The sequence below is a fragment of the Aspergillus pseudodeflectus genome (genome assembly GCF_044049435.1).
Source record: "Aspergillus pseudodeflectus strain CBS 756.74 chromosome Unknown BJX68scaffold_2, whole genome shotgun sequence".
Taxonomy (NCBI): Eukaryota; Fungi; Ascomycota; class Eurotiomycetes; order Eurotiales; family Aspergillaceae; genus Aspergillus; species Aspergillus pseudodeflectus.
The window spans coordinates 1,088,876-1,110,099 of record NW_027263778.1 but is presented as its reverse complement, the minus strand read 5'-3'; the positions used below and the strand labels follow the sequence as shown (position 1 = coordinate 1,110,099).

Genomic DNA, 21,224 nt, shown 5'->3' with positions numbered 1-21,224 from the left:
CATGTGCGAGGCTCGCTTCGCATGTGAACAATATTGATATACGGAATACAGCTCGATCAGAGTCATGCTGAAGGCGGAAAAGAGTCATGGACACTCTGAGCTGTCAGTTGGGAGCTCAACACAGCCCAGCCACATTTCTCTTGTGGCGTGGCGGTGCAAGATCCTCTTCCTAAAGTCTGATTGGTGAAGGCGAATAAACGCCACACTCCAGACGGCCGAAGCAATCGAGATTGAAAGAATGTTTACTCTCAAGATACAGAAACAAGTATCTAGAGCGAGTATACGTCATTCGTAACCCTGTGAGTACAATGGCCTAGCCGCGAGTGGTGAGCCACACCTTGCAGGTTGACTGGGTAGATTTCAGGCGATCGCCGCCACGAGGCGCAGTAGCAACCAATCAGTCGTTCCCAGTGTTAGCCTGAGAAAGATTGAAGAATGCGAGGAACCGCATTCATTGGCCAAGACTGTGGTGAAAACCGCGCATCGACGGTGTCACTAGGCGCCCGGAAGCTCAAGACCCTTGCTCAGTCAGACGACAAAGCGCGAAATGCGTCAAGTATAGGACAAGGAAGTGGAGGGGCATGCCTGCATCATTACGCGCCGACATCCAACTTAGTATCTGAGGGGGTCTTTCATCGTCTCAGCGCTTAGAGAAACAAACAAACGAGTTCCAGCCAATCCCTTGCCTCTCATGAAAAAGTGGTTACCGCTGAGATGGATTCTTTGTTGGGTGCTAAAGGGGGTCTCGTATGGTCTCGCTCTTTGGCAGCCTCCTGCCAAGGTGGGCTTAAGCCATTCTCTTGTCGCAATAATAGTTGGCCTGACGAATAAGAATATTCAAATTAAGGGGTTAAATAATACGTCTTGAAAAGAACCCAAATCGGTCGGCTGGATCTGCCTCGTCATGCATAGGTACAGTACTGTGCTTGCACAGCCCCGGCCCCCCAGAACAGATTTGCCCCCACTCCTACCCTACTACTCTTAAATACTGAGTATCACGGCTCTGCAGCTCTTCCAGTCTCTCCTGATGGAATAAGCAACACCATATTTTAGACTATCTTGACTCTGGCAGTCGACCTGTTCGTATTATGGCGAATCTGAACAGCGACCCTGACCCTTTTGCGGGCTCAGCACAACCACATCCAACTTTCCATCTTGAAGTCCATTCAGACCAGAGCTCTCCGTCTTTACCCGGGCAAACGGGCGCAATGAGCCTCACGCCATTCTCCTCGAATCGGCTAGCAGTGAGCCATGATCCACCTCAAACATCACATTCTCTCGACGGAGACACTCTTCGCCCTCGCGCCGATTCCACCGTCTCTTCAAGCAGTGCAGCAACAGTCGCCAACTCAGAAGCGCCGTCCAGGCTTGAAACAGCCAAGGGCAAAGCTTTCGCCACCGACCTCTCAGATATCGACGATGTACCGCTCTCAGAAGCCCTCAATCCAGATCCTCAAAATGTCCAGGATTTCGAAGTACCAGACAACAGGTTCCCCTTTTCACCCGGGCAACTGAACAAGATGCTGAACCCAAAGTCTCTGGCAGCTTATTATGCACTTGGAGGCGTGTCTGGCTTGGGAAAGGCTCTGCGAACTGATTTGAAGTCAGGGTTGTCTGGGGATGAGAGGCGATTAGAAGGCAAGCTTGAGTACAACACTCGGACCTTGTCGTTGGACTATATCGAAACACCTAGCAGCGCGGAAAACATAGATACACCCTTCTATGATCGGATACGGATATTCAGTCAGAATCGCCTGCCGGCACGAAAGACAACTGGCTTTCTGAAGCTGTTGTGGATGGCGTATAATGATAAAATCATCATCTTACTGACCATTGCCGCCATTATATCTCTGTCTCTTGGTATCTATGAGACGGTCGACGAGGGACATGGCGTGGATTGGATTGAGGGAGTTGCCATTGTCGTTGCTATCGCCATTGTTACCCTTGTTACGGCTTTAAATGATTGGCAAAAAGAGCGCCAGTTTGCGAAACTAAACAAGAGGGTAAGTCATTCTCATTCTTCTATTTAGCTCTGACTTAGACTAACCAAGTAGAATAATGACCGCGAAGTGAAAGCTGTTCGTTCTGGAAAGGTGGTGATGATCTCGATCTTTGATATCACCGTAGGTGATGTCCTTCATCTTGAACCTGGTGACTCTGTCCCAGCGGACGGTGTTCTCATTTCTGGACATGGCATTAAATGTGATGAATCATCTGCTACTGGAGAATCGGACCAGATGAAGAAAACGGATGGTTTTGAGGTGTCTCGCCAGATCGCAGAGGGCACGGCTACCAAGAAGCTTGACCCGTTCATGATCTCGGGCAGCAAAGTCCTTGAGGGAGTTGGCACATATCTTGTGACCAGCGTTGGAAAGTTCTCCAGCTACGGACGAATCTTGATGTCACTACAAGAATCGAATGACCCCACTCCCCTTCAAGTTAAACTTGGAAGACTTGCAAATTGGATTGGATGGCTTGGTTCGAGGTAAGATAAGCGCGGATTATGGTTGGGTTATCATTGACTAACTTTTGTAGTGCCGCTATTATCCTATTCTTTGCCCTACTCTTTCGCTTCCTTGCCAACCTGTCTGATAATACAGGCAGTTCGGCCGCCAAAGGTAAAGAGTTCGTTGACATTCTTATCGTCGCTGTAACAGTGATTGTTGTTGCCATTCCTGGTAAGTAAAGACCCAGAATAAATTTCATGTATTCTGCTAACCTGACAATAGAGGGCCTTCCGCTGGCTGTTACATTGGCTCTCGCCTTTGCCACAACACGTATGGTCAAAGAGAATAACCTGGTCCGTGTTCTACGGGCGTGTGAGACTATGGGCAATGCAACTGTTATTTGCTCTGATAAGACGGGCACCTTGACCCAGAATAAGATGACCGTGGTTGCTGGAACCCTGGGTTACCGAGGCTTTACCCATGACCATGGGGAAGAGCCCACTTCCACCTCGGCTTTAGAACTCTTCAAGACCTGTCCTAACGAAGCCCGCGACCTCCTTGTGAAGAGCATTGCCCTCAACTCAACAGCGTTTGAGGAAGAAAAGGACGGGGCTAAAGAGTTCATTGGCAGCAAGACTGAAGTGGCACTCTTGCAGTTGGCTCGGGAGTACCTGGGAATGGACGTGACCACTGAGCGTGCATCTGCAACCATTGTCCAGCTGGTTCCCTTTGACTCAGCTCGCAAGTGCATGGGCGTTGTTTACCATGTCGCCGAAGGGCAATACCGCCTTCTTGTCAAAGGCGCTGCTGAGATAATGGTCGAGAAATGCTCAACTAGAGTGGACACCGACTCAGACACCCTGCGCATCGCTACGGCCAATGCTCAAGATAAACAGCAGGTTCTCAACACAATTGAGACATATGCCAGGCAATCTCTGCGCACGATTGGGCTAGTCTACAAGGACTTTTCTACTCCTAGCTGGCCGCCCGCTGGTGCTGCGCGCATACAGGATGATCCCGAATCCGCAGACTTTGGCAGCATCTTCCAGAACATGACATGGCTTGGGGTCATGGGTATCCAAGACCCCCTTCGTCCTGAAGTCCCTGCTGCTATTCAAAAGTGCCATAGCGCTGGTGTCCAGGTCAAGATGGTGACTGGTGACAATATCAGCACAGCTACTGCAATTGCCGAGTCCTGTGGCATCAAGACCAGCAACGGGATTGTCATGGAAGGCCCCAAGTTCCGTCAGCTTTCCGAGGAAGAGATGGATAGGATTATTCCAGACCTGGAAGTCCTTGCCCGCTCGTCTCCTGAAGATAAGCGCATACTGGTCGCTCGGCTAAAGAAGCTGGGCGAAACGGTAGCAGTGACTGGCGATGGAACTAATGATGGACCGGCCTTGAAGACCGCTGATGTGGGCTTCTCAATGGGTATTGCTGGCACCGAGGTTGCAAAGGAGGCTAGTTCTATCATCCTTCTTGACGACAACTTCAAGTCAATTGTGACAGCGATCGCCTGGGGACGCGCGGTTAATGATGCCGTTGCCAAGTTCCTCCAGTTCCAAATCACTGTCAACATCACTGCCGTCGTTCTCACATTTGTTTCTTCCCTCTACAGCTCCGACAACCAAAGTGTGCTCACTGCTGTGCAGCTCCTCTGGGTGAACCTGATTATGGACACCTTTGCTGCACTCGCATTGGCAACCGATGCACCTACTGAGAAGATCCTCAACCGGAAGCCTGTTCCCAAGAGTGCTTCGCTGTTTACTGTGACAATGTGGAAGATGATCTTTGGTCAAGCCATCTACCAACTCGCCATCACTTTTATGCTTTTCTTTGCCGGCGATCGCATCTTGGCAGGCCACCTTGATGCCAGGCCAGATGTCGCCCAGGAACAGCTCAACACTATTGTCTTCAACACTTTTGTCTGGATGCAGATATTCAACGAATTCAACAACCGTCGACTTGACAATAAGCTCAACATCTTCGAAGGCATGCACCGCAACTTTTGGTTCATCGGCATCAACTGCATCATGGTCGGCGGCCAAGTCCTGATAATTTACGTCGGTGGCGCGGCCTTTAGCGTCAGGGAGATCACTGCTATGCAGTGGGGTGTCTGTATTGCCTTGGCCATCGGCAGTCTGCCTTGGGCAGTGGCTCTTCGCCTGATTCCTGACAAGCCAGTTGGGATCATCCTCGACGCTGTTGCCACCGCTATTGGATTCGTCGTGAAGCCAGTTGGCCGTGTCTTTGCGGCAATCGGAAGACTCATCAAGCGACTGATGCGCCGACGCAACAACAAGGGCAAGGATGCTGAAGATTCTGAGGCAAAGTCCCTGGACGAATACAGCAGCGAAGAGCGCATCTCCGACGAGGAACAGCGACCTGGTGTGCCCCAAGTTATGATTACGACCCCCGACGATGCCTCTGGCAGATGATACACCTACAATATACGTTTGAATTTTTTGTTTCTTCTGTCGATGTTGTTTTCTATGCAAACTGTCTTGTTCCTGAAGTGTACTATATCTTCGAAGTTTGCACTAGCGCGGCGTTTTCGTTGCATTTCTGGTGGGTGCGTTATTCTGCTTCTTTTCATCATAAGATACCTGGAAGGAGGATCTTTCTTGCATTTAGCCATGAGACTGGGTTGGCAACTACATCGCGTTTTAGAGATAGAAATCCATAATACCATTCGATTACACACAACCCTTTCAATCTTAGTCCGCGAAGTATGAGTTTCTGCCTCAGGCCACAAGGCATGATTTGACATCCTCACCTGGGGCGACACAACTATACCGGTCGACAATGTGTTCATGGTCTAAATACTATAAAGCAATTCTCACTGTCAATTCTTTCATCTCATTACAGTTGTGCGTATTAAGTATTAGGAATTCCGCTCCTACGGCAATCTGGGTGCCTTCCCCGCGTGGGTAACGGACTCCTGAGCCACATCTACCACCAAAGATGACGAGCCAAGTTAACCCAACTGCCACTTCCCACTCTCTCCAGCTCCAAACACCACCACAACACAAAACACCCGATTTCGTTGCCCGTCAAGACCCTCCAGCAAACCCAATTACTCTCACTCTCCATCAAGAAGGTTCCGAAAAATGTCTACCCTCAACTACCGCACCATAAACATCGACGCCTTCGACCCCGACAGCCCGCAGAACTTCCCGATCGAGACGCTCCTCCCCGCAACCCTCCCACCTCCGAGTAACTCCAGCGGCGCCGCAAACACTGCCACGCAGGTCCGACAGCTCCTGCGCTCCGGTGATGCAGTCGGTGCGCTACGCCATGTCCTCGAGACCGCCCCGTTATCTGGAGACGAGAGCGCGAAGCAGGTGCATCTTGCGACAGTTATTGATGTGCTACAGGGGATCCGACAAGGGGAGATGGGGAGAGTTCTTGCTGGTGTCCTTGAAGGGGAGGGTGGTGTTGAGCGGGGTGATTGTTTGATGAAGTACCTGTATGTTTCGGGACCTTTGCGGGGTTGTGTTTGGTGTTGTTGGACTACTGTGCTAACCTGAATAGATACAAGGGGATGGCGTCGGGAGGCCCAAGCAGTGGTGCTCAAAGCCCGCGAAAGTCGGTCTCACCGCAGAGCACGGGTTTCTCACAAATCCAGGCCAGGAACCTCGGTGAGGGCGGCGGAGGTCAGCAGATGAGTGTGCTATTGAACTGGCATGAGAAGTTGGTCGAGTTGACGGGGACGGGGTCCATTGTGCGTGTCATGACGGATCGCAGGACTGTTTAACTTCTTCTATGATACATATTTTTTTATTGTACACGGCATGATTATGGCCTGAAATCACCACCACCCAGTATATCTTTGAGATTCACCTGCCCACTCCCCCTCGCCAATGGCTGCGCCTGTCCCTCGCCTTCCTTCCATCCAATCATGTATATCAGCCGGAATGTCGCGGGGATACCGCGACTTTCTTCTTCTTTGTGCAATTCCCGATAGATAGCCTCATTAGCCAATAGTACATCCCTTGAGATCGGTCCAGCCTCCCTCTGCATGATCGCATTGTTCTCCCCCATAGCCTGTAAGTCCGCCATGAGCGCAAACGTATCCGGAAACTCGACCACAATGTCCTCTACATCAACCGTGAGCATCTTGAACCCAGCCTTGGTCAGCAGCCCGCCTACATCTCGTACATCGGCGAGCGGGCTGACATGAGGCGAGACACCTCCTCTCCGTTCTAGATCCGCAAGCTGCAATGACGTGCGTAACTCGAACAATGTATCCCCTCCAAACATGGCCGCAATGAACGGACAATCCGGCTTGAGAATCGAGTTGACCTGCGCTAATAGACTCGGAAGGTCGTTAATCCAATGTAGCGACAGGGAGGAGAGAACGGCGTCGAATGAGTTGGGCTGGTAGGGCAGAGATTCGAGATTGGGTATGACCTCGCGGGAAATAGAGAGATGGCGGTTGAAGGGAAGCTCCGCATCGCGGTTTAAGAGGGCGGGAGATGTTTCAACGCAGGTGAGGTTTCCGATCCGGTCAGAGAGTGTCGTTGCGTCGCTCGTTTCTGCACCGGTCTCTGGATCAAGATTGGGGATTGGTGTTGTTAGTGCGCGCGCGATGTTGCAGCTATTTGCACCGAGGTCAAGGACATTGGGAAACGTCCGTTTGATATCCTATGCCGATAGCTACATTAGCTTCTACATCGATCGCAATCGGGTCGGTTGGGTGGAATAATACAAGAAGTCTTTCACACAAGCGCATGGCCACCTCGTCCTTGAGGTAGTCGACTTTTCGGCTTTCTTCGACATTCTGTGCTGCGCGGTCTTTTTGGAGTTGTTTTGTCTTGCGGTTGAAGATTTCGAGGACGGGGTTGCCGGGGGTTTGGCTGGCGTAGGTGCGGCGGGCTGGGGTCCATGAGGACCGGAGGAGGGGGCGTAGTGGACGGAGGGCTGACATTTTTAGCTTTTGAGGAGTGAACTTGAGGGAATTAATCTTGATTTAAAGGCAATTGTAATTGAGCATTGTGGTGAGAGTTGTAGAAGTGACGTCGGGGAAATCTTCTGTGGGCGATAAGGAGCTCTGGTTTGATTTTCCCAGCAGCTCCGCCTCCTCCTCAACATCTACGAGACAGGTACGTTCCATTCTACTTTCCATTGTACCTTACTGGTATATACTAATCTAGGACAGCAATCATGTCCCGCCCTTTTCCGTATGCGTACATCTCCTGCCCCTGCGCAAACACACCCGCGCCCGACCCGTCCAGAAAGCGGAGATCAAGAGAGTCGCCGCAAAAGGCCAGCCCAGAGAAACCGCGCCCAGAACTCCAATTAGATGACGAGGAGGACGAGCAGACCTTTGATCCGCGAGCCCCTCGATCCAACTTCTCGCTATATCCTCCGGAGCAGCTGCTTTACTGCGAAGACTGCCACCAGATAAAGTGCCCGCGATGCATCACAGAGGAAATATTATGCTGGTACTGTCCGAATTGCCTGTTCGAAACGCCGAGCAGTATGGTTCGGAGTGAGGGGAATCGGTACGTTTTGTCAAAGTTCATTGTGCTTGTAGGCTGACAATTTAGGTGTGCGCGGAATTGCTTCAATTGTCCAGCTTGTACCGCGCCACTATCCGTCACAACTCTCGAGAATAGGGGCGGAGATCAGTCAGGTCCCTGGGTCTTGTCCTGCGGTTACTGCATGTGGACGACGCTGGATATCGGTATCAAGTTTGACAAACCCACCAATATCCGCGCGCAGTTGGCCAAAATGACGACTGAGCCCTCCACGCCGGCCACCCGCACACGGCAAATGTCCAAGACGTTTGGCGATCTCAAGTCTCCATTGTCAATGTACTCATCGATAGACGATCAGTTGCCCCCAGCAGCTGGTAGCAGACCTGACAATGAGGATCAATCTCCAGACACAAGCATACCACGCACTCGCGACGCCCGGTTCGCGGCGCTCAAGACCTTCTACAAGGACCAGATCGCGGCAACTACAACCAGTGGTGTCGACCCGGGAGACTTTGGGGCTTCATTTTCCTCTCCAAACACGCTTCACCGCATCATGTCCATCTACACCGCAACGCGCATCACGGCTCTCTACGGCAATGGCAATAAGAAGGCTAGAAACAGGCCGCCAGTGATGAGGGAAGCTGTCTCTGCGAACGAAGGCCTTGCCCTACCCAAAACCAACTCTGAAACTGCCATCATCCAGCGGATGGCCTCTGACGACTGTGGCTGGGACGGTCTGGCGTCCCTCGAGCAGCGCGCCTTCCAATCACCTGATGCACGCTTCGTCGAAGATCTTCTCCCTCTCCCTTCACTGCTTCGGACGAAACGCTCGAAACGATGCAAGTCGTGCAAACACATCTTGGTCAAACCCGAGTTCAAGCCCTCGTCAACACGATACCGTATCCGTCTCATTGCGCTCAGTTATATCCCGCTAGCAACAATGCGCCCTCTAATCCTCCCTCCCACGACATCCACATCTCTACCGTCGCTCTCGAGCGCCGCAGCACCCAACTTGGATGCGCTTACCCCGCAAAGGCCCATTCAACTCCTTCTCACGCTGAAGAACCACATGTTTGATCCCGTACGGATTACTCTGGCCACCCCCTCCGTTACACCAGGCCGTGTCGCCTCAAAGGTCACAATCCTCTGTCCGCAGTTCGACATTGGTGCGAATAGCGATGTCTGGGATGAGGCCTTGCAGAGCGCCACTGCGCCTGATCGCTCCTCACGGACATCGCCCTACGAGAAGGTCGCAGAGGCGGGCAAGGTCTGGGATAAGGGGAGGAACTGGACCACCGTTGTTCTCGAGGTCGTTCCCGGGTCGTTGCCTGGTCTCAAGCTCAAGGGCACTAAGGGTGGTAGCGATGATGATGATAATGATGACGACGACAGCGACGAAAACGAAGGAGCTCTCGACTGGAGTGGTAAAAGCAGAGATCCCGGGCAGCATATCCAACCGGACGAGGATGTCCTCGAGATTCCAGTGTTTGTGCGCATGGAATGGAGCTCTGACAGTCAAATTGATCCAGAGGACGGGATTGGCAGAGGAAAGGGTCTGGGAGGTGATTCAGTGAAGAGAGAGCTGGCGTACTGGATGGTGTTGGGAGTCGGAAGGATTGAGTCTTGATACATACACCTAGTTTAGCCACATTTTACAAATATACCCTTTTCGAGTCGTTCATGTGGTTCAGAGTTACTCTACAGTCTAGTGGCAGGAGGTGAAATGAAAATTTGGGTAATTTTTTGTATCTTTCAACCACGCCGAACAAAAGAGAACAGCCCGGGCCAAAACCGATCATGAGTGTAATTATCACATCACATCAAATCCCATTCCATTCTCGAGTAAAAGAAAAAGAGATCGCCGAGGGAAGTGCAGAGACATGACATGAACTATCTCACACCCTCCCCCCCTAGATCCTCCCTCTCCCTAAGAAAAACTCCTTTTGGAAAAGAAATCTAGAACTCAGCAGCACCGCCCTGGGGGAACTCAAAGACCACAGTCCGACCAGTCAAACGACGGTAGACCTCACCGTAGGCATCGAGTCTGTGGTCAACACCACCGCGCTCCTTCTCGTCGAGGATGACCTTGAGGGTCTTGCTGCCGTCCTCCTTGGTGCGGGTGCGCTTGCCGACGATCTCGACGGGGTAGACGAGGTCGTCGAGGATGGCGTCGTGGACGGCCGTGAGGGTGCGGGAACGGGGGCGCTTCTGCTTCTGGTTGGTGCGGGAGTTGACGGAGCGCTTGGGGCGGGGGAGGATGCGGCGCTGAGCGACGAAGAGGACGTGGCGGTCGGAGAACTTCTTCTCGAGTTCACGGGTCAGACTGTGTGGATGTTAGTTATAGTGTCCTGGCTGCCGGCTTAAAGTGAAGCGACGGATTGGTGTAAGACGGGTTGAGCGTACCGCTGCTGGATCTTGTGGAAGCCCTGGAGGAGAGGGACGGGGACGAAGACAATGACAGCCTTCTTGCCGTGGCCGACTTCGACCTGTAAATTCAAGAGAAGTTAGAACCCGTGTGCAAAATCATTGATAACGCCCATTCCAATGCTCCACAACGCCAGCAACATGACTTCTCCCATTTCCGTAGCAATTGAGCCGATATATTCCTCGATTCATCCGTTTTGACATTCCGATATAAAATTCCCACAAAACTCCGCTCCCGCTCTCCAAAATCCGAAAACACAATATCCGCAAACACAAGAGTCGAAAACCGCTTACCTCACGAGCAGACACGAACTGCAGAGGGCGGAGGGTAGCCTTCAGGTCCTGTGTGTTGCTCTCCAAGTCGTAGAGAGCACCCGCGATCGCGGTCTCCAGCTCGGAGGGGTTCTGCCTCGACGGCGAGTTGAGGGCGATCTTGTTGATGGCAGCCATTTTGAAGGGAGTGTAGGCAGACAGGGAGATCTGACTGTACTGCTGCTGGGGGTGCTGCCCTTAAAGGTGGTTGCTGGCGGGTTGGTCGACGGAGAGCAAGTCAATTCAAATTGCGACTTGTGAGGGCGGAGTTTGCCTGCTGTGGGATCGGAGGCTCGGCCTCGCTTAGCTGGGGTGTTGCCCCCCCAATCTGGACTAGCGCGCGTCCCGTGACTCGCGGCGCCCTCTTCTATAGTCTTCCTCCAGCAGAATCCTTTGATGGGGACAGGGGGAAAAAAGCTGCCAAAAGAGTGTTCTATTTGCACAATAATCGATACAATGCTATTGATAGCGGTAGGCCACGCTGAGACAGCATAGAAGCTGTGGGAACGCCACAATCAAGAAGAAAAACACGCGAATCACCAGACTATCATAATAAACGCGGCGGACTGAACACGGTATCTGTAAGAAGGAGAAAATGGATTAATACAACATCATTAACAGGCACACCCTTCTTTGGCAGTCGCGGCGCCACGATCCCCAAGGTTCACTCTCGAGTCGTCGGTCGACCGGCCGCCCCCAAGTGTCGTCTGGCCGGTGCCAGCGCCAGCGCCTCGTCCGCTCTTTAAGCTGCTTTCCGGAATCGCATTGGCAATCGCAGTAAAGACGTCAACCACATTCAACCCCGTCTTTGCGCTGGTCTCGTAGAAAAGCAGACTCTCCTCCTCCGCATACGTGCTAGCCTCTCGAGTCGAAACCTTGCGAGCATCCCCTGGAATGTTATCCTCCTGCTCCTCCTGGTTATCGCCAGCGTCGTCACCCTCGGCGCCCGGATCACGCTCTGTGTCAACCTCTGTCTCTCCGCTGCCGTCATTCGTCAAGTCCAGCTTATTGCCAACGAGAGCGATCACGATGCCAGGGCTCGCTTGTCGCTGGAGTTCCGCCACCCAGTGCTTGGCCTTGGTCAAAGATGAGGGTTTGGTCACGTCGTAGACAACGAGCGCCGCCTGGGCGTTGCGGTAGTACATAGGGGCGAGCGAAGCGAAGCGTTCCTGGCCGGCGGTATCCCAGATCTCAAACTTGATTGTTCGGGTGGGCAGAGAGCATTTCTGGGTCAAAAAAGCAGCTGAGATGGGTCAGTTGCGGCGCTCTCCAGTCACGTAGCTTTGGGGGGAGAAGTGGATATCGTCATCGCTAACCCCCGTAATCTCTTTTGTCGGATGCTTACCTCCAATCGTCGGCTCCTTGTTCTCTTGAAAGTCATTATTCACGAATCGCAGCACCAACGAAGACTGTCCACCGCAAATCGTTCAAATTAGCTTGACCATTCTGCTGGTTACCCTTGTACAACAAAGCGCAAGGCCGATCCCTCCTCCCAGACGGCGAAAAACGTACCTTTCCCACAGCAGCTTCCCCAAGAAGTACCAGCTTGACGCTGCTGCTCGGTTTCGGAGTTGAATCAGACATGGCGATAGAGCCCAACGGGGAGACGAGTATAGGATCAGGTCGTCTTGCAGATAACTGCTAACCGGAACCGCCGGCTTATGGCTGCGAATTGGTGATTTTTTATCGAGAGGAATGGGCACAAAAGCACTCCAGGTAGCCTAAAAGCAGGAATAAAATAAATTCAATGTAAGCTAGAGCCATTCAAAAGCAGGTGGCCTGTGTTCGGTTTGGAGCAGGGGTTGTTTGATAGGCAGCAGACAAATGGTAAGACGCAAAAGCACACACCAGTACCAAGAGAGAAAGAGCGGTGGACAGAGAGGCCGGTATGCAGCCTGCGTTCGATGTGAGACGCCTTGCAAGCTCGTCCTTGGAAAGCGTACGAAATTAATCTGGTCCTCAGACGACAGGTCTTCGTCAGATAGTCGGTCGGTTCGAATTACACTGCGATCCAGTAGCAGCGGTCGTCATGAGGCGGAGACGTCGCCGGCGGGCAGCTGATGAAGCCAGTCCCGGCTAGGCTTAGCGCGTAGCCAGCCACAGGAGCCATGGGTCAGCCCGCAGTCAGAGCAAAGAACCGTGAACATAAAAAATGGTTCCTGACCGTCCTGGATATCGGCTCATTTTGTTTGCGTTAAGAGCTAGGTAGAGCTATTGGTAAGGTCTCGCCTCATCCCATCTTTGATCAGCTCGTGTCCTCCCCGAGCAAAGGAAGGCTCTCGCAGATCTACGACTCCAAAGCAGCACGAGCGCACGGTGAACAAAACGAAAGTCAGGCGCCGATGGCATCTAAACTTGAAGTGTTCGAAGGATGAAATCCGGCTTTGGGCCTCCGCTTTAACCTTTGGCGAGACAGATGCGCCTCCCAATGGAAAGCATTGACGATTGACACCCAACGCAGTCAAGCTTGATTGGTGGGTTTCTATCTGGCCAGCACTAGAGTCAGCGCCTTTGGGTACAACTCATGATAGCATTGTCGACCGCCCCATCTGTAGTATCTTTGGACGAATAGCTGTACATCTCAACGCGCAGTCCGGAGGTATGACGTGACAACGGGAGCACAGGAAGCCTCTTGTATAGGCCCGTCGTCCAGTAGGGTACATACCCTAGCCTCGCACGGCATGGGACTCTGCAGCTGCGATAGCTGCCCAAAAGAAGAAGCACGGAACGCTGGATCTCGGCCGGGGTTTGCTAGATACCTAAGGCGCAATTAGCTTGACTCAACGTGGCTTTGACGAATCAGAACGAATCTCTTGTCTGGAGAGTCCCGGTAGACAATCAAGAACTGTCGATGTCGTCGGCGGTGACTCGTTGATGTTAGGCCAAGACTCGTTGTCCAAAGGTTATTTGTCGCTGTCGCCCAAATTTATGAACCAAGAAAGGAACGGCTTGCCAACGGAGCATCTGCTATCATTCTCAAGTACCCAATGTATAGTGTACAGAACATCCACCCACAAAAGTACCACACTCGCAAACAAAGGAAATCTAAGGGTAAAAAGAAATATAGCGACAAACTAAACAAAGTTCCGGCCGCGAGGCCACAAAAATCTAAATCTGTTGGTATCAACCCATGCATCCCAAAATCACAAACCCATTCCTGTCTATCCCAAGCGCCGGTACAAAGGAAATAGAAACACCCATGCATCAAAGAAGAAAAACATCCAGAAGATATCACAGCACTTTTTGTCGCAAATTGATCATGGCCTGAACTGGTTCGTGTCGATGAGAATGATTAAATGTTGTAGTAGGTAACGTTATTCGCAAAATAGGTAGTATAGTCGAAAGGTACGGTCGTATTGATCGAGAAGGTCACGAAGGCAAGCCTCCACTTGGAGGACGGCAGGATTAAAAGGTGTCTGAAGCGCGAAACGAATAGCGGCCGATGATGAACATAGTGTTACAGGGAGCTGCAATGCAGAGTTAGTATTGAAACGGGTGCACTGCCGCGGAAGCTGCGAGGGCCACTTACAAGAAAAAAAATCGACTTCATAACGGAGACACGTCAAACTTCAGGGGCCATGGCGCCATTGAACAAAACCACAAACGAATTTCCACTCAGAAAAGAGGAAACTGCCGTCTCATGTGGCTGGCACAGGCTTCGAAAGCTCAAGTGTCTATTTCGGCGGCGGTGGTGGTGCGCCAGGTTTCTTAACGCCTGTCGTGTCGTAGGCTCCTCTCCCCATGTTGCAAGCTGAAAGGTCTCGGAGAATCATGGCGGATGCTGCACGGAGGGCCATTGTCAGCTCAAGAGCTTCTAAAATGAGAAGGCTGAAGCGGAAGGCGAGTGGGACAGGGTAAAGTAAGGCGTATTGACAATTGGAGATGGGGAATGACTCACTCTTTAAATATAACCAGGAATAGGGTTTCCAGTAAATTGGATAATATTCCAGAAAGACGCAATGACACCCGGTGGCTGTTGGCCTAGTCTTTGTTCAACGGCGGAACGAATACGTCGACTAGTGAGGTATCCAAGATTCCAGGCAATATTGCAGCTGCAGGTGAGATCCGATCCTTAAAAATGCGCACGACTCCGAATCTAAGGTAGGGTGACGCAGTGACGACGCAGAACAAGCCGGTAGGGCAGGAATGTGACACCAAAGTACCGTGAATTTGACCAAGAGTCGGGAATGGCGCAGCGCTTGGGTTCAGGACCAGTCCGTCTGTATTCGAGGTCTTGTATTGGAAGCGGGCGTGACGTGCTGCGGTGCTAGTTTCGATGTGCCCGAGAGTCGGTGGCCTAGCTCACGATATAAGAGTCGGCAAAAGGTTCGTAATTATAGCAGTCTCGCAGTCAAAAGCGCAGACAGGCCTGGTGCAGCAAGGAGGGTGAAAGGAGTGCCACGGAAGCAGTCCGTCTGGTCCGGCGAAAGGATTATAACGTTGTCAAAGATGGGAGTATTCAAGGGAGGACGGCAGGTAGGTCACGGAACGGAGGGGCCTGAGGATGAGGGAATGGCCGAGAAGAGGAGACGCGGAGGAAGGAGAGGGCGAGGTCACCGTCAAGGAATGGATAGTAGATAGTTGAGGAATTTCAAGAAGCTAGACGTCGAAGGGGGATCTCAGCATTGATATATAACTACCTAGGGATTATTTGGATGGTCTAGAGGTAATGCTAATTAAACAGAAAAGACAGAGAAAAAAAAAAAGCAAGGCTTAAACTTACAAAAAAAGGCAGGCACAAGGAAAAAAAAGGTCCAAGAAACAGTTTAAGGAGAAAAAGAAAAAATGACAGAAAAAGGAAAAATGGGATATTCGGACTAATAATAAAAAATATATGAATCGTCATGAATATTACATGGAACAGAGCTAAAACTTCCCCAGCGAGGACCAAACAAAAAGGTCGAGCCAAATAAATCGTACTGCGGCTCTCCCGTCCCGATGGGAAGGTACGCGAAAGCTGTGGGTGCAGCGATCCATCCAGTTTCTCTTGTGGCTTGCCCCTTTCTTCCCTTTTCGCCGCTTAGGGGCTCACTGGCATCCCCAACGTCTGCGTTTGATCCTCCCCAATTCAGGGAACGGAGGTATTTTACCTTCCCGCATCCACACCCACACCCACATCCCTTCGGATATCCCTTTGCTCGATTCTTTGTCCAGAGGCGGCTTCGTCGTTGATCATGTTTCTTCGAAGCGTTGGCTCTGGTGGTTTTTGAGGGTCTGCGGTCAGCCAAGGGGTTGCCCAAACTTACCCGTCGGGGCTGTGATCGAATTTACAAAGCGCTCGTGAAGAAGGGTTTGCTGGGAATGTCGCTCAAGTCAGCTAACGGGAAGACCTCGGCGCACCTTGATTGCTCCCCAAAAATAAAACCGAGACGATGATTAATACGTGCTCAGCGAACCAACAACAGGGGGTCAGAAACATCAAGTCATCACTCATCATAGCGTCAGGTCCAGCCACCAGCTTTGCAAAAGGCTGAACTGGAACCTGAAACAGATCTGGAAAAAGAACGAAATACATAAAGGAAAGCAATTAGAGCTCTCCACTATGGACCCATCAGGTAAATCCGCCAGAGCTAGGAACCGAAATCTCGGACCGGAGAGACAGGTTCGATGCAGCAGACACCAGAGAGGGTCATCATTTGGGGAGGACGCAACCCGCCTACGCGACCGCGGATGGATCCGAATCCAGTGATTCCATTCTCCATTTCTTCCTTCCAATGGATCCGCTAGGGCTTGTCTGGCTTAAATCAATTCCTCGCGTGGTGACAAGCCTGAGAATCGAAAGACGCCTCTGGCCATCTCGGCTTTTCTCTTTGAGCCCTTTAAAGACGTAGAGTTAGAGCCCTCGGACAGGCAATGATTCTCCGGGATAACGAGCCCTATATCGTCCATTTCTTTGAACTTCTTACGGACCAAACGGCTGGATCAAACCGAAGCATCCTCTGGATTTTCAGGACTTAACTCTTATTGGCGGCGCCCCTTCGAATCCTTGCAGCCTCACAAGCAGGAACATCAGCGATCCTGGTCAAGCCCATGGCACATGTGAGTTAGACGGCAGCCTGGAAAGCTTCCATACATGACTTCCAGATTGTGCCCTTTCGATGATCTGACTCCACGGCCCTGGGGATATGCAACGCCATACATGAACTGACATCATCCGAGTGGCAGCGCATATATTGGGGGTTTGCAGGGACGCACCGCGGGTGACTTGGAGGGAAGCCCCGGGTTAGTGCGGACTACGCGCGCCAGATCGCTCTCTTTGAAGTCACCTTTCTCAACCGGTCTGGTGGAAATTTTCCTAGATTTGACTCATGTCAGACGGGCAGGTTTCTGTCACTTTCCGTCAGACTGGTCATTGGTATACATCAATTCATCATTCGCTGAAAAGTACAGCCAGCGCAAGAAAAAAGAAAACATTGCTGAGATCACAGATAAGGTTTCTGTGATTTTCCCACTTTTTCGCATCGTCCCTTTGCTTTGTTTCCTATGTGATTTGTTTTTCTTTCGACGGTCATGAGAGAGAAATTCGCATGGGCCAAAAGGGGCCCTTGTAAGATCATACCTATTTGGAAGGTTTAGGACGGGGGGTTATCCACCGCTTTCCGCTTCCCCCCGTTACAACTTACGTACGCCGCTTTCTGTATCACACCAGAGCAGCGATGCTTCTTCGCTGATTCTAGCGTCTTTCCCTACCGGCTTTTCCCCCCGCAGTGGGCTCTCAGCCTGCCTGCCATTTGGCAAGCCTCTTTTCCGCCGTCCCAGGGCCGATGGATTGCGGATACCTTCTGCACCTTGTGGGAAACTTTATGCTTTCATCCTCCCATCTCGCTCTCTGCTTGATGTCGGAGTACGGAATATTTTGTTAAATCGCAGGTGCTAGCAGCTCTTCCTTCCGTCTCGCCTTACTCCGTTCCTTCAGCTTCATTCCGACGGGACGGAGCAAACCGTCAAAGCCTAATGGCCACCAACCGTGACACAGGATGAGGTCCCCAGCTCGATCCTAGCAAGAGCCACGCGGGCAGCGGGCCCGCGGTCCATCTTCGGTTCCTGCGACTGTCGGCTAGAAGCACATGTCTCGGGAGTTCCAGGCTTTTTTTGTCCTCGCCTCGTGTTTTTCGCGCTCTCAATGACTGAGTGCTTTTCGGATTGGCTGGGTGACCGCTTGTTTCATCCAGGAGCACCTGCATACGAACCTTCGGCACTCAATAGCAATGATTGTGCCAATGTTGTGCGACTCGTAAACCCCATGGTCATAACAATGACTCTGGGGTTGGGGTTCTCTGGGCGGGATCATGCGAGGTTACCGTTGAAGTCACACCCCGAAATTATTAATTCTTAGCCAGCCTGCATCCGGATGTAGTGCGAGGAGTTTTTCCATCGACTGAGATTCGACTGGGCGACGTGGCCCTTCCCTCATTCGCCCGAACCATGGACTTTTCACTCCATCCAGGAATTAAATCCCGACGAGCTGTTTAGAAGTTTGGAGTACTTCGGTATATACTCACCACTACCGGCTTCGCATTTGTTCCTGCATTGGCCTCTGCATTAATTCAACTAGGTGCAGCAAGCATTGCCTAGTTGGGCGCTCGAGAAGTCGATCCCCGCGAGCCAGCTGCAGCCCAGCGGGTATCCAGCTTCCAGAATTATTCTGGATCTGAGTGAGCCCACGCGGGCCTGGATTTCGTACTATGGTTCACCAGTGCGGACCGTTGATGATTTCCACATCAGCTTCATCCTCAACTTGGAAGTTAAGCCATCACATATTGAAAAGGATTCGCCTTCTCCACAACCGTTCCGATGCCTTCAACGTACCAATGATTTCGCGCCAATTCCCTCATCGATGGGATGAAACCGTGCCAGTACATTTTGGGGTAAAGCGTCCGTCTTTGAAAAACCGGACTTGAATTTGGCGGAACAACGGAGAACCATCCGGTTACCAATACAGCTAGAATAGCACTAGAAATAAAAGAACGGCGTTCCAGGTCCAGGAACCGTTGGGCCCAAATAATTCTGGCGACCTAGGAGGTTGGCAGGGAGACGATTCCGTGAGGCCCACTTCCGCCATTCCAAGACTAGCGGACTGTAGCCTGGAGGCAGATCGCCCTCTTTTTATGCAATTGTCGATTGAGAAGAAGATCATCATCTCTGGACCTCGGGAGGGTCTACAAGTGCTCCGATTCGTGCTTATCAGCGCAATGCATGAATCAATGGGTCTCTGGTCCGTACTTTTCGACAAACAAATGATTGCCCACAGGGTATGTATATCCTTTCCTTTGAGAAGAGAGAGCAGGACAGTTCAAGTCACCTGCGACAAAGCATATCCAAAATGATAGCTGTCAATAGTCGAAGAGAGTAGAAAGAACGGCAACCTATAACTCGGAGCTTATGGACAAGATAGCGGCCAGTTCGAATGGATCATTTACAGTATCCGAAACTTTCAACCTGGTTCGAGACAGCTCCTGCTTCAGTACTTTTCCCTCATTATTCTGAAAACATGACTCGCTTGGCGGCAATTTGATATCGGCTGTTTGCATTGATTCCAAGCCGGGGCTGTCTTTCACTCTTTGTCCCTGGAAGCTTCAAGGGCTGAGACTATCACTGTGCGCGACAGATCTCGCGCCTGGGTCTCGCATGGCGACAGGGTTCTGGTCGCTGTTCCGCAAGAGCTCGGGCACAAATCCACCCCTGGTGATGTTCGCACTCTTTGAGCTAGCGCTTAGGAGCGGCACTTGCTTGAGCCCTTGTGCTAGGGACGATGCGCTTAGGCGCATGTATGACTGGCTTGCATGCAGGGTGCAGATTTCAAGCAGAGGGGATCGACCGATCCGTCAGGGAACCAAGCGGGAGGCTGAAGAAGCGAAGGGGTCTGATCGCGGCTGCGTTAGGAATTGGCACCAGCCTTGCAGGATTATTGGGGATGAGACATGCAATTCAAGCAGGGGGGGTGGGAAAGTGGCTGGTCTGAGCCTTGAGAGAAACCTGGTTCATGATTTTGCTGCTTGGATATGTCACAAATGACAAAGTATATAACGTGTACCTTGAATATCGTCACGTGCCTGCAAGAAGCACCTGTCATATCAACCAATCTTGTCTCGTTTTGTATACAGATGAGATTACTTCCAAGGTTTAATCCGAACTAGTAGGCTCTGGATCTCTGTTTCTGTACTCCCGAACCCCATGGTCTAGTAATATCATGTTTTGTGGGGTTTGCAACAAGTCTGCCTGTGAACTTGTGAAGAGTGCTCAAGTGAGTTTCAGGTTTTATCACGCTGACAGCTGGCACAAGCGAACAGTCAGATCAAGACCCATCCTTGCTGAACCTGAATAATATCGTCCACGTCAATGCCTGAAGCCTTCCTCCTTTTCTGTGTTTCAAAAAAGTCACGAGTGTTTGGCTATCTGTCTGAAATTTTTCAGGGGAAAAGTAACTCGAAGACAAAGTGCCATTCTCCGAGTCTCTGGTTCCTTCCTCCTCATCTACCTATCAGCAAACCCGCCCATCAGAGAAAAAAGCAAGATGCTGTCTCCCACGCAACTATCCGAAATACCTCCCGGGACCACTGCAGGCTTTTGACTTATCCGAATTAGCCGCACCATACACTCCGAATTCCGGGATTCGTTCTTGAGTGTCTAGCGACGCAGCTGCGGTGTCAATCTTTGAGATCTGGCGGTTGAGGCGTCAGAGAAACGGCAGACTCCCTCTCGGATTTTATTTCCTGCGCCATTTTTCCTGTTTGGCCTTTGGGTGAGCGACACTTTCCACTGACGAGAGGCTTCAGCTCCTGATCTTGAGCATCGATTCAAAGCCCAAACCCCCTAGTACTGTCTGCCTTCGATTCGGTCGAATGAATTGGATCTCGGGCTGTATTGCGCGAGTTGCACCAGCACCACAAGAGTTCTTCACTTCAGCCATTGTGTCACTGAGTGTCACCGGGATATTACTGTGCTCATTCCCTGTGGGCCGTACCCGTACCCAGAGTACGAGCTTCTAGAACACTCGCAGAAGGCGACCATCAGCCCAGCCGCACAGCCCCTTTGACCAGAGACGATCCCATCTCACTCCCAGTAGCCTTGAGAGGTAATACCAGTGCGAATTGAGCGAGTGTATGCCATTTGAGCTTGATGTTTGATTGAATTTTGCTGGCGCACGAACAATGAAATGAGGGGAAAAGCAAACACTTGGGGTCTTGAACACATTTCCAAGGTGCTTCCGTGAATGTCCCGTTAGCGCAAAACGTCAAGTGGATTCGTTATCAATAGAGCAGGCAAACACTCATCCAATTGACCATCTCCGGCGAGCACATACTCTGTACAGTTAAGACGGCGACTCTCGATTTTACCCTGAAAGGAAAATAATCAGAGACGCCAACTGGAGCCTGGAAAATAAAGCTCGTTAGCCGGTCCCGCGATTCAGGTAACTTGCGATAATCGTGCAGATACCCCTGATCCTCCGGGTCCTGCAATCGTCCTATTGGCTCGCTCTGCGCTCCATTTCCTTCCTAGCCCGAGATAGTTTCTGAAGACCTGAAAGTACGGAGTATGGGCTATGGTACTATTTACC

The 21,224-nt window shown here is 51.4% G+C and overlaps 8 protein-coding genes across 8 annotated transcripts; 4 read left to right on the top strand and 4 right to left on the bottom strand.

Moving 5' to 3' along the window:
• The first annotated feature begins 941 nt into the window (after positions 1–941).
• pmcB (putative calcium-translocating P-type ATPase(PMCA-type)) lies at positions 942–5,263 on the top strand. The gene is made up of 4 exons (XM_071049887.1): positions 942–2,003; positions 2,055–2,485; positions 2,536–2,678; positions 2,730–5,263. Exons 1-4 carry the CDS (start codon positions 1,089–1,091, stop codon positions 4,883–4,885), a joined length of 3,645 nt encoding a protein of 1,214 aa, XP_070905143.1. The 5' UTR covers positions 942–1,088; the 3' UTR covers positions 4,886–5,263.
• Positions 5,264–5,557: 294 nt separating this feature from the next.
• BJX68DRAFT_261391 (actin-related protein 2/3 complex subunit 5 family protein) lies at positions 5,558–6,204 on the top strand (the record flags this gene model as incomplete). Its single annotated transcript, XM_071044138.1, has 2 exons — positions 5,558–5,916; positions 5,982–6,204. 2 exons carry the CDS (start codon positions 5,558–5,560, stop codon positions 6,202–6,204), a joined length of 582 nt encoding a protein of 193 aa, XP_070905142.1.
• On the bottom strand, positions 6,112–7,496 carry BJX68DRAFT_85917 (uncharacterized protein). The gene is made up of 2 exons (XM_071049886.1): positions 7,159–7,496; positions 6,112–7,094 (listed from the first exon to the last, which is right to left on the bottom strand). Exons 1-2 carry the CDS (start codon positions 7,375–7,377, stop codon positions 6,246–6,248), a joined length of 1,068 nt encoding a protein of 355 aa, XP_070905141.1. The 5' UTR covers positions 7,378–7,496; the 3' UTR covers positions 6,112–6,245.
• An 84-nt stretch (positions 7,497–7,580) lies between these two features.
• Positions 7,581–9,630, top strand: BJX68DRAFT_85906 (putative dynactin Arp1 p62 subunit RO2). The gene is made up of 2 exons (XM_071049885.1): positions 7,581–7,954; positions 8,000–9,630. The coding sequence occupies exons 1-2, from the start codon at positions 7,614–7,616 to the stop codon at positions 9,555–9,557; spliced, it is 1,899 nt and encodes a 632-aa protein (XP_070905140.1). The 5' UTR covers positions 7,581–7,613; the 3' UTR covers positions 9,558–9,630.
• Positions 9,631–9,886: 256 nt separating this feature from the next.
• On the bottom strand, positions 9,887–10,804 carry BJX68DRAFT_261388 (40S ribosomal protein eS7; the record flags this gene model as incomplete). The annotated part of the gene is made up of 3 exons (XM_071044137.1): positions 9,887–10,253; positions 10,334–10,416; positions 10,649–10,804. 3 exons carry the CDS (start codon positions 10,802–10,804, stop codon positions 9,887–9,889), a joined length of 606 nt encoding a protein of 201 aa, XP_070905139.1.
• A 222-nt stretch (positions 10,805–11,026) lies between these two features.
• Positions 11,027–12,671, bottom strand: BJX68DRAFT_225318 (Rab family GTPase). The gene is made up of 3 exons (XM_071038369.1): positions 12,179–12,671; positions 12,012–12,075; positions 11,027–11,909 (listed from the first exon to the last, which is right to left on the bottom strand). The coding sequence occupies exons 1-3, from the start codon at positions 12,248–12,250 to the stop codon at positions 11,281–11,283; spliced, it is 765 nt and encodes a 254-aa protein (XP_070905138.1). The 5' UTR covers positions 12,251–12,671; the 3' UTR covers positions 11,027–11,280.
• A 4,852-nt stretch (positions 12,672–17,523) lies between these two features.
• Positions 17,524–18,568, bottom strand: BJX68DRAFT_225311 (uncharacterized protein). The gene has a single exon (XM_071038368.1). It carries the CDS (start codon positions 17,848–17,850, stop codon positions 17,611–17,613), a length of 240 nt encoding a protein of 79 aa, XP_070905137.1. The 5' UTR covers positions 17,851–18,568; the 3' UTR covers positions 17,524–17,610.
• Positions 18,558–19,989, top strand: BJX68DRAFT_225310 (uncharacterized protein). The gene has a single exon (XM_071038367.1). The coding sequence runs from the start codon at positions 19,295–19,297 to the stop codon at positions 19,679–19,681; it is 387 nt and encodes a 128-aa protein (XP_070905136.1). The 5' UTR covers positions 18,558–19,294; the 3' UTR covers positions 19,682–19,989.
• The last annotated feature ends 1,235 nt before the right edge of the window (positions 19,990–21,224 follow it).

Bases quoted from the DNA above. Each gene is read 5' to 3' on its own strand.
- pmcB (XM_071049887.1), top strand. From the start codon at position 1,089: ATGGCGAATCTGAACAGCGACCCTGACCCTTTTGCGGGCTCAGCACAA. The intron at 2,486-2,535 runs GTAAGATAAGCG...TAACTTTTGTAG, and splicing joins ATTGGATGGCTTGGTTCGAG to TGCCGCTATTATCCTATTCT. The intron at 2,679-2,729 runs GTAAGTAAAGAC...ACCTGACAATAG, and splicing joins GATTGTTGTTGCCATTCCTG to AGGGCCTTCCGCTGGCTGTT.
- BJX68DRAFT_85917 (XM_071049886.1), bottom strand. From the start codon at position 7,377: ATGTCAGCCCTCCGTCCACTACGCCCCCTCCTCCGGTCCTCATGGACC. The intron at 7,095-7,158 runs GTATTATTCCAC...CTATCGGCATAG, and splicing joins GCTTGTGTGAAAGACTTCTT to GATATCAAACGGACGTTTCC.
- BJX68DRAFT_85906 (XM_071049885.1), top strand. From the start codon at position 7,614: ATGTCCCGCCCTTTTCCGTATGCGTACATCTCCTGCCCCTGCGCAAAC. The intron at 7,955-7,999 runs GTACGTTTTGTC...CTGACAATTTAG, and splicing joins GTTCGGAGTGAGGGGAATCG to GTGTGCGCGGAATTGCTTCA.
- BJX68DRAFT_225318 (XM_071038369.1), bottom strand. From the start codon at position 12,250: ATGTCTGATTCAACTCCGAAACCGAGCAGCAGCGTCAAGCTGGTACTT. The intron at 12,076-12,178 runs GTACGTTTTTCG...TGCGGTGGACAG, and splicing joins GGGAAGCTGCTGTGGGAAAG to TCTTCGTTGGTGCTGCGATT. The intron at 11,910-12,011 runs GTAAGCATCCGA...GACCCATCTCAG, and splicing joins CAAGGAGCCGACGATTGGAG to CTGCTTTTTTGACCCAGAAA.
- BJX68DRAFT_225311 (XM_071038368.1), bottom strand. From the start codon at position 17,850: ATGCAGGTGCTCCTGGATGAAACAAGCGGTCACCCAGCCAATCCGAAA.
- BJX68DRAFT_225310 (XM_071038367.1), top strand. From the start codon at position 19,295: ATGGCGACAGGGTTCTGGTCGCTGTTCCGCAAGAGCTCGGGCACAAAT.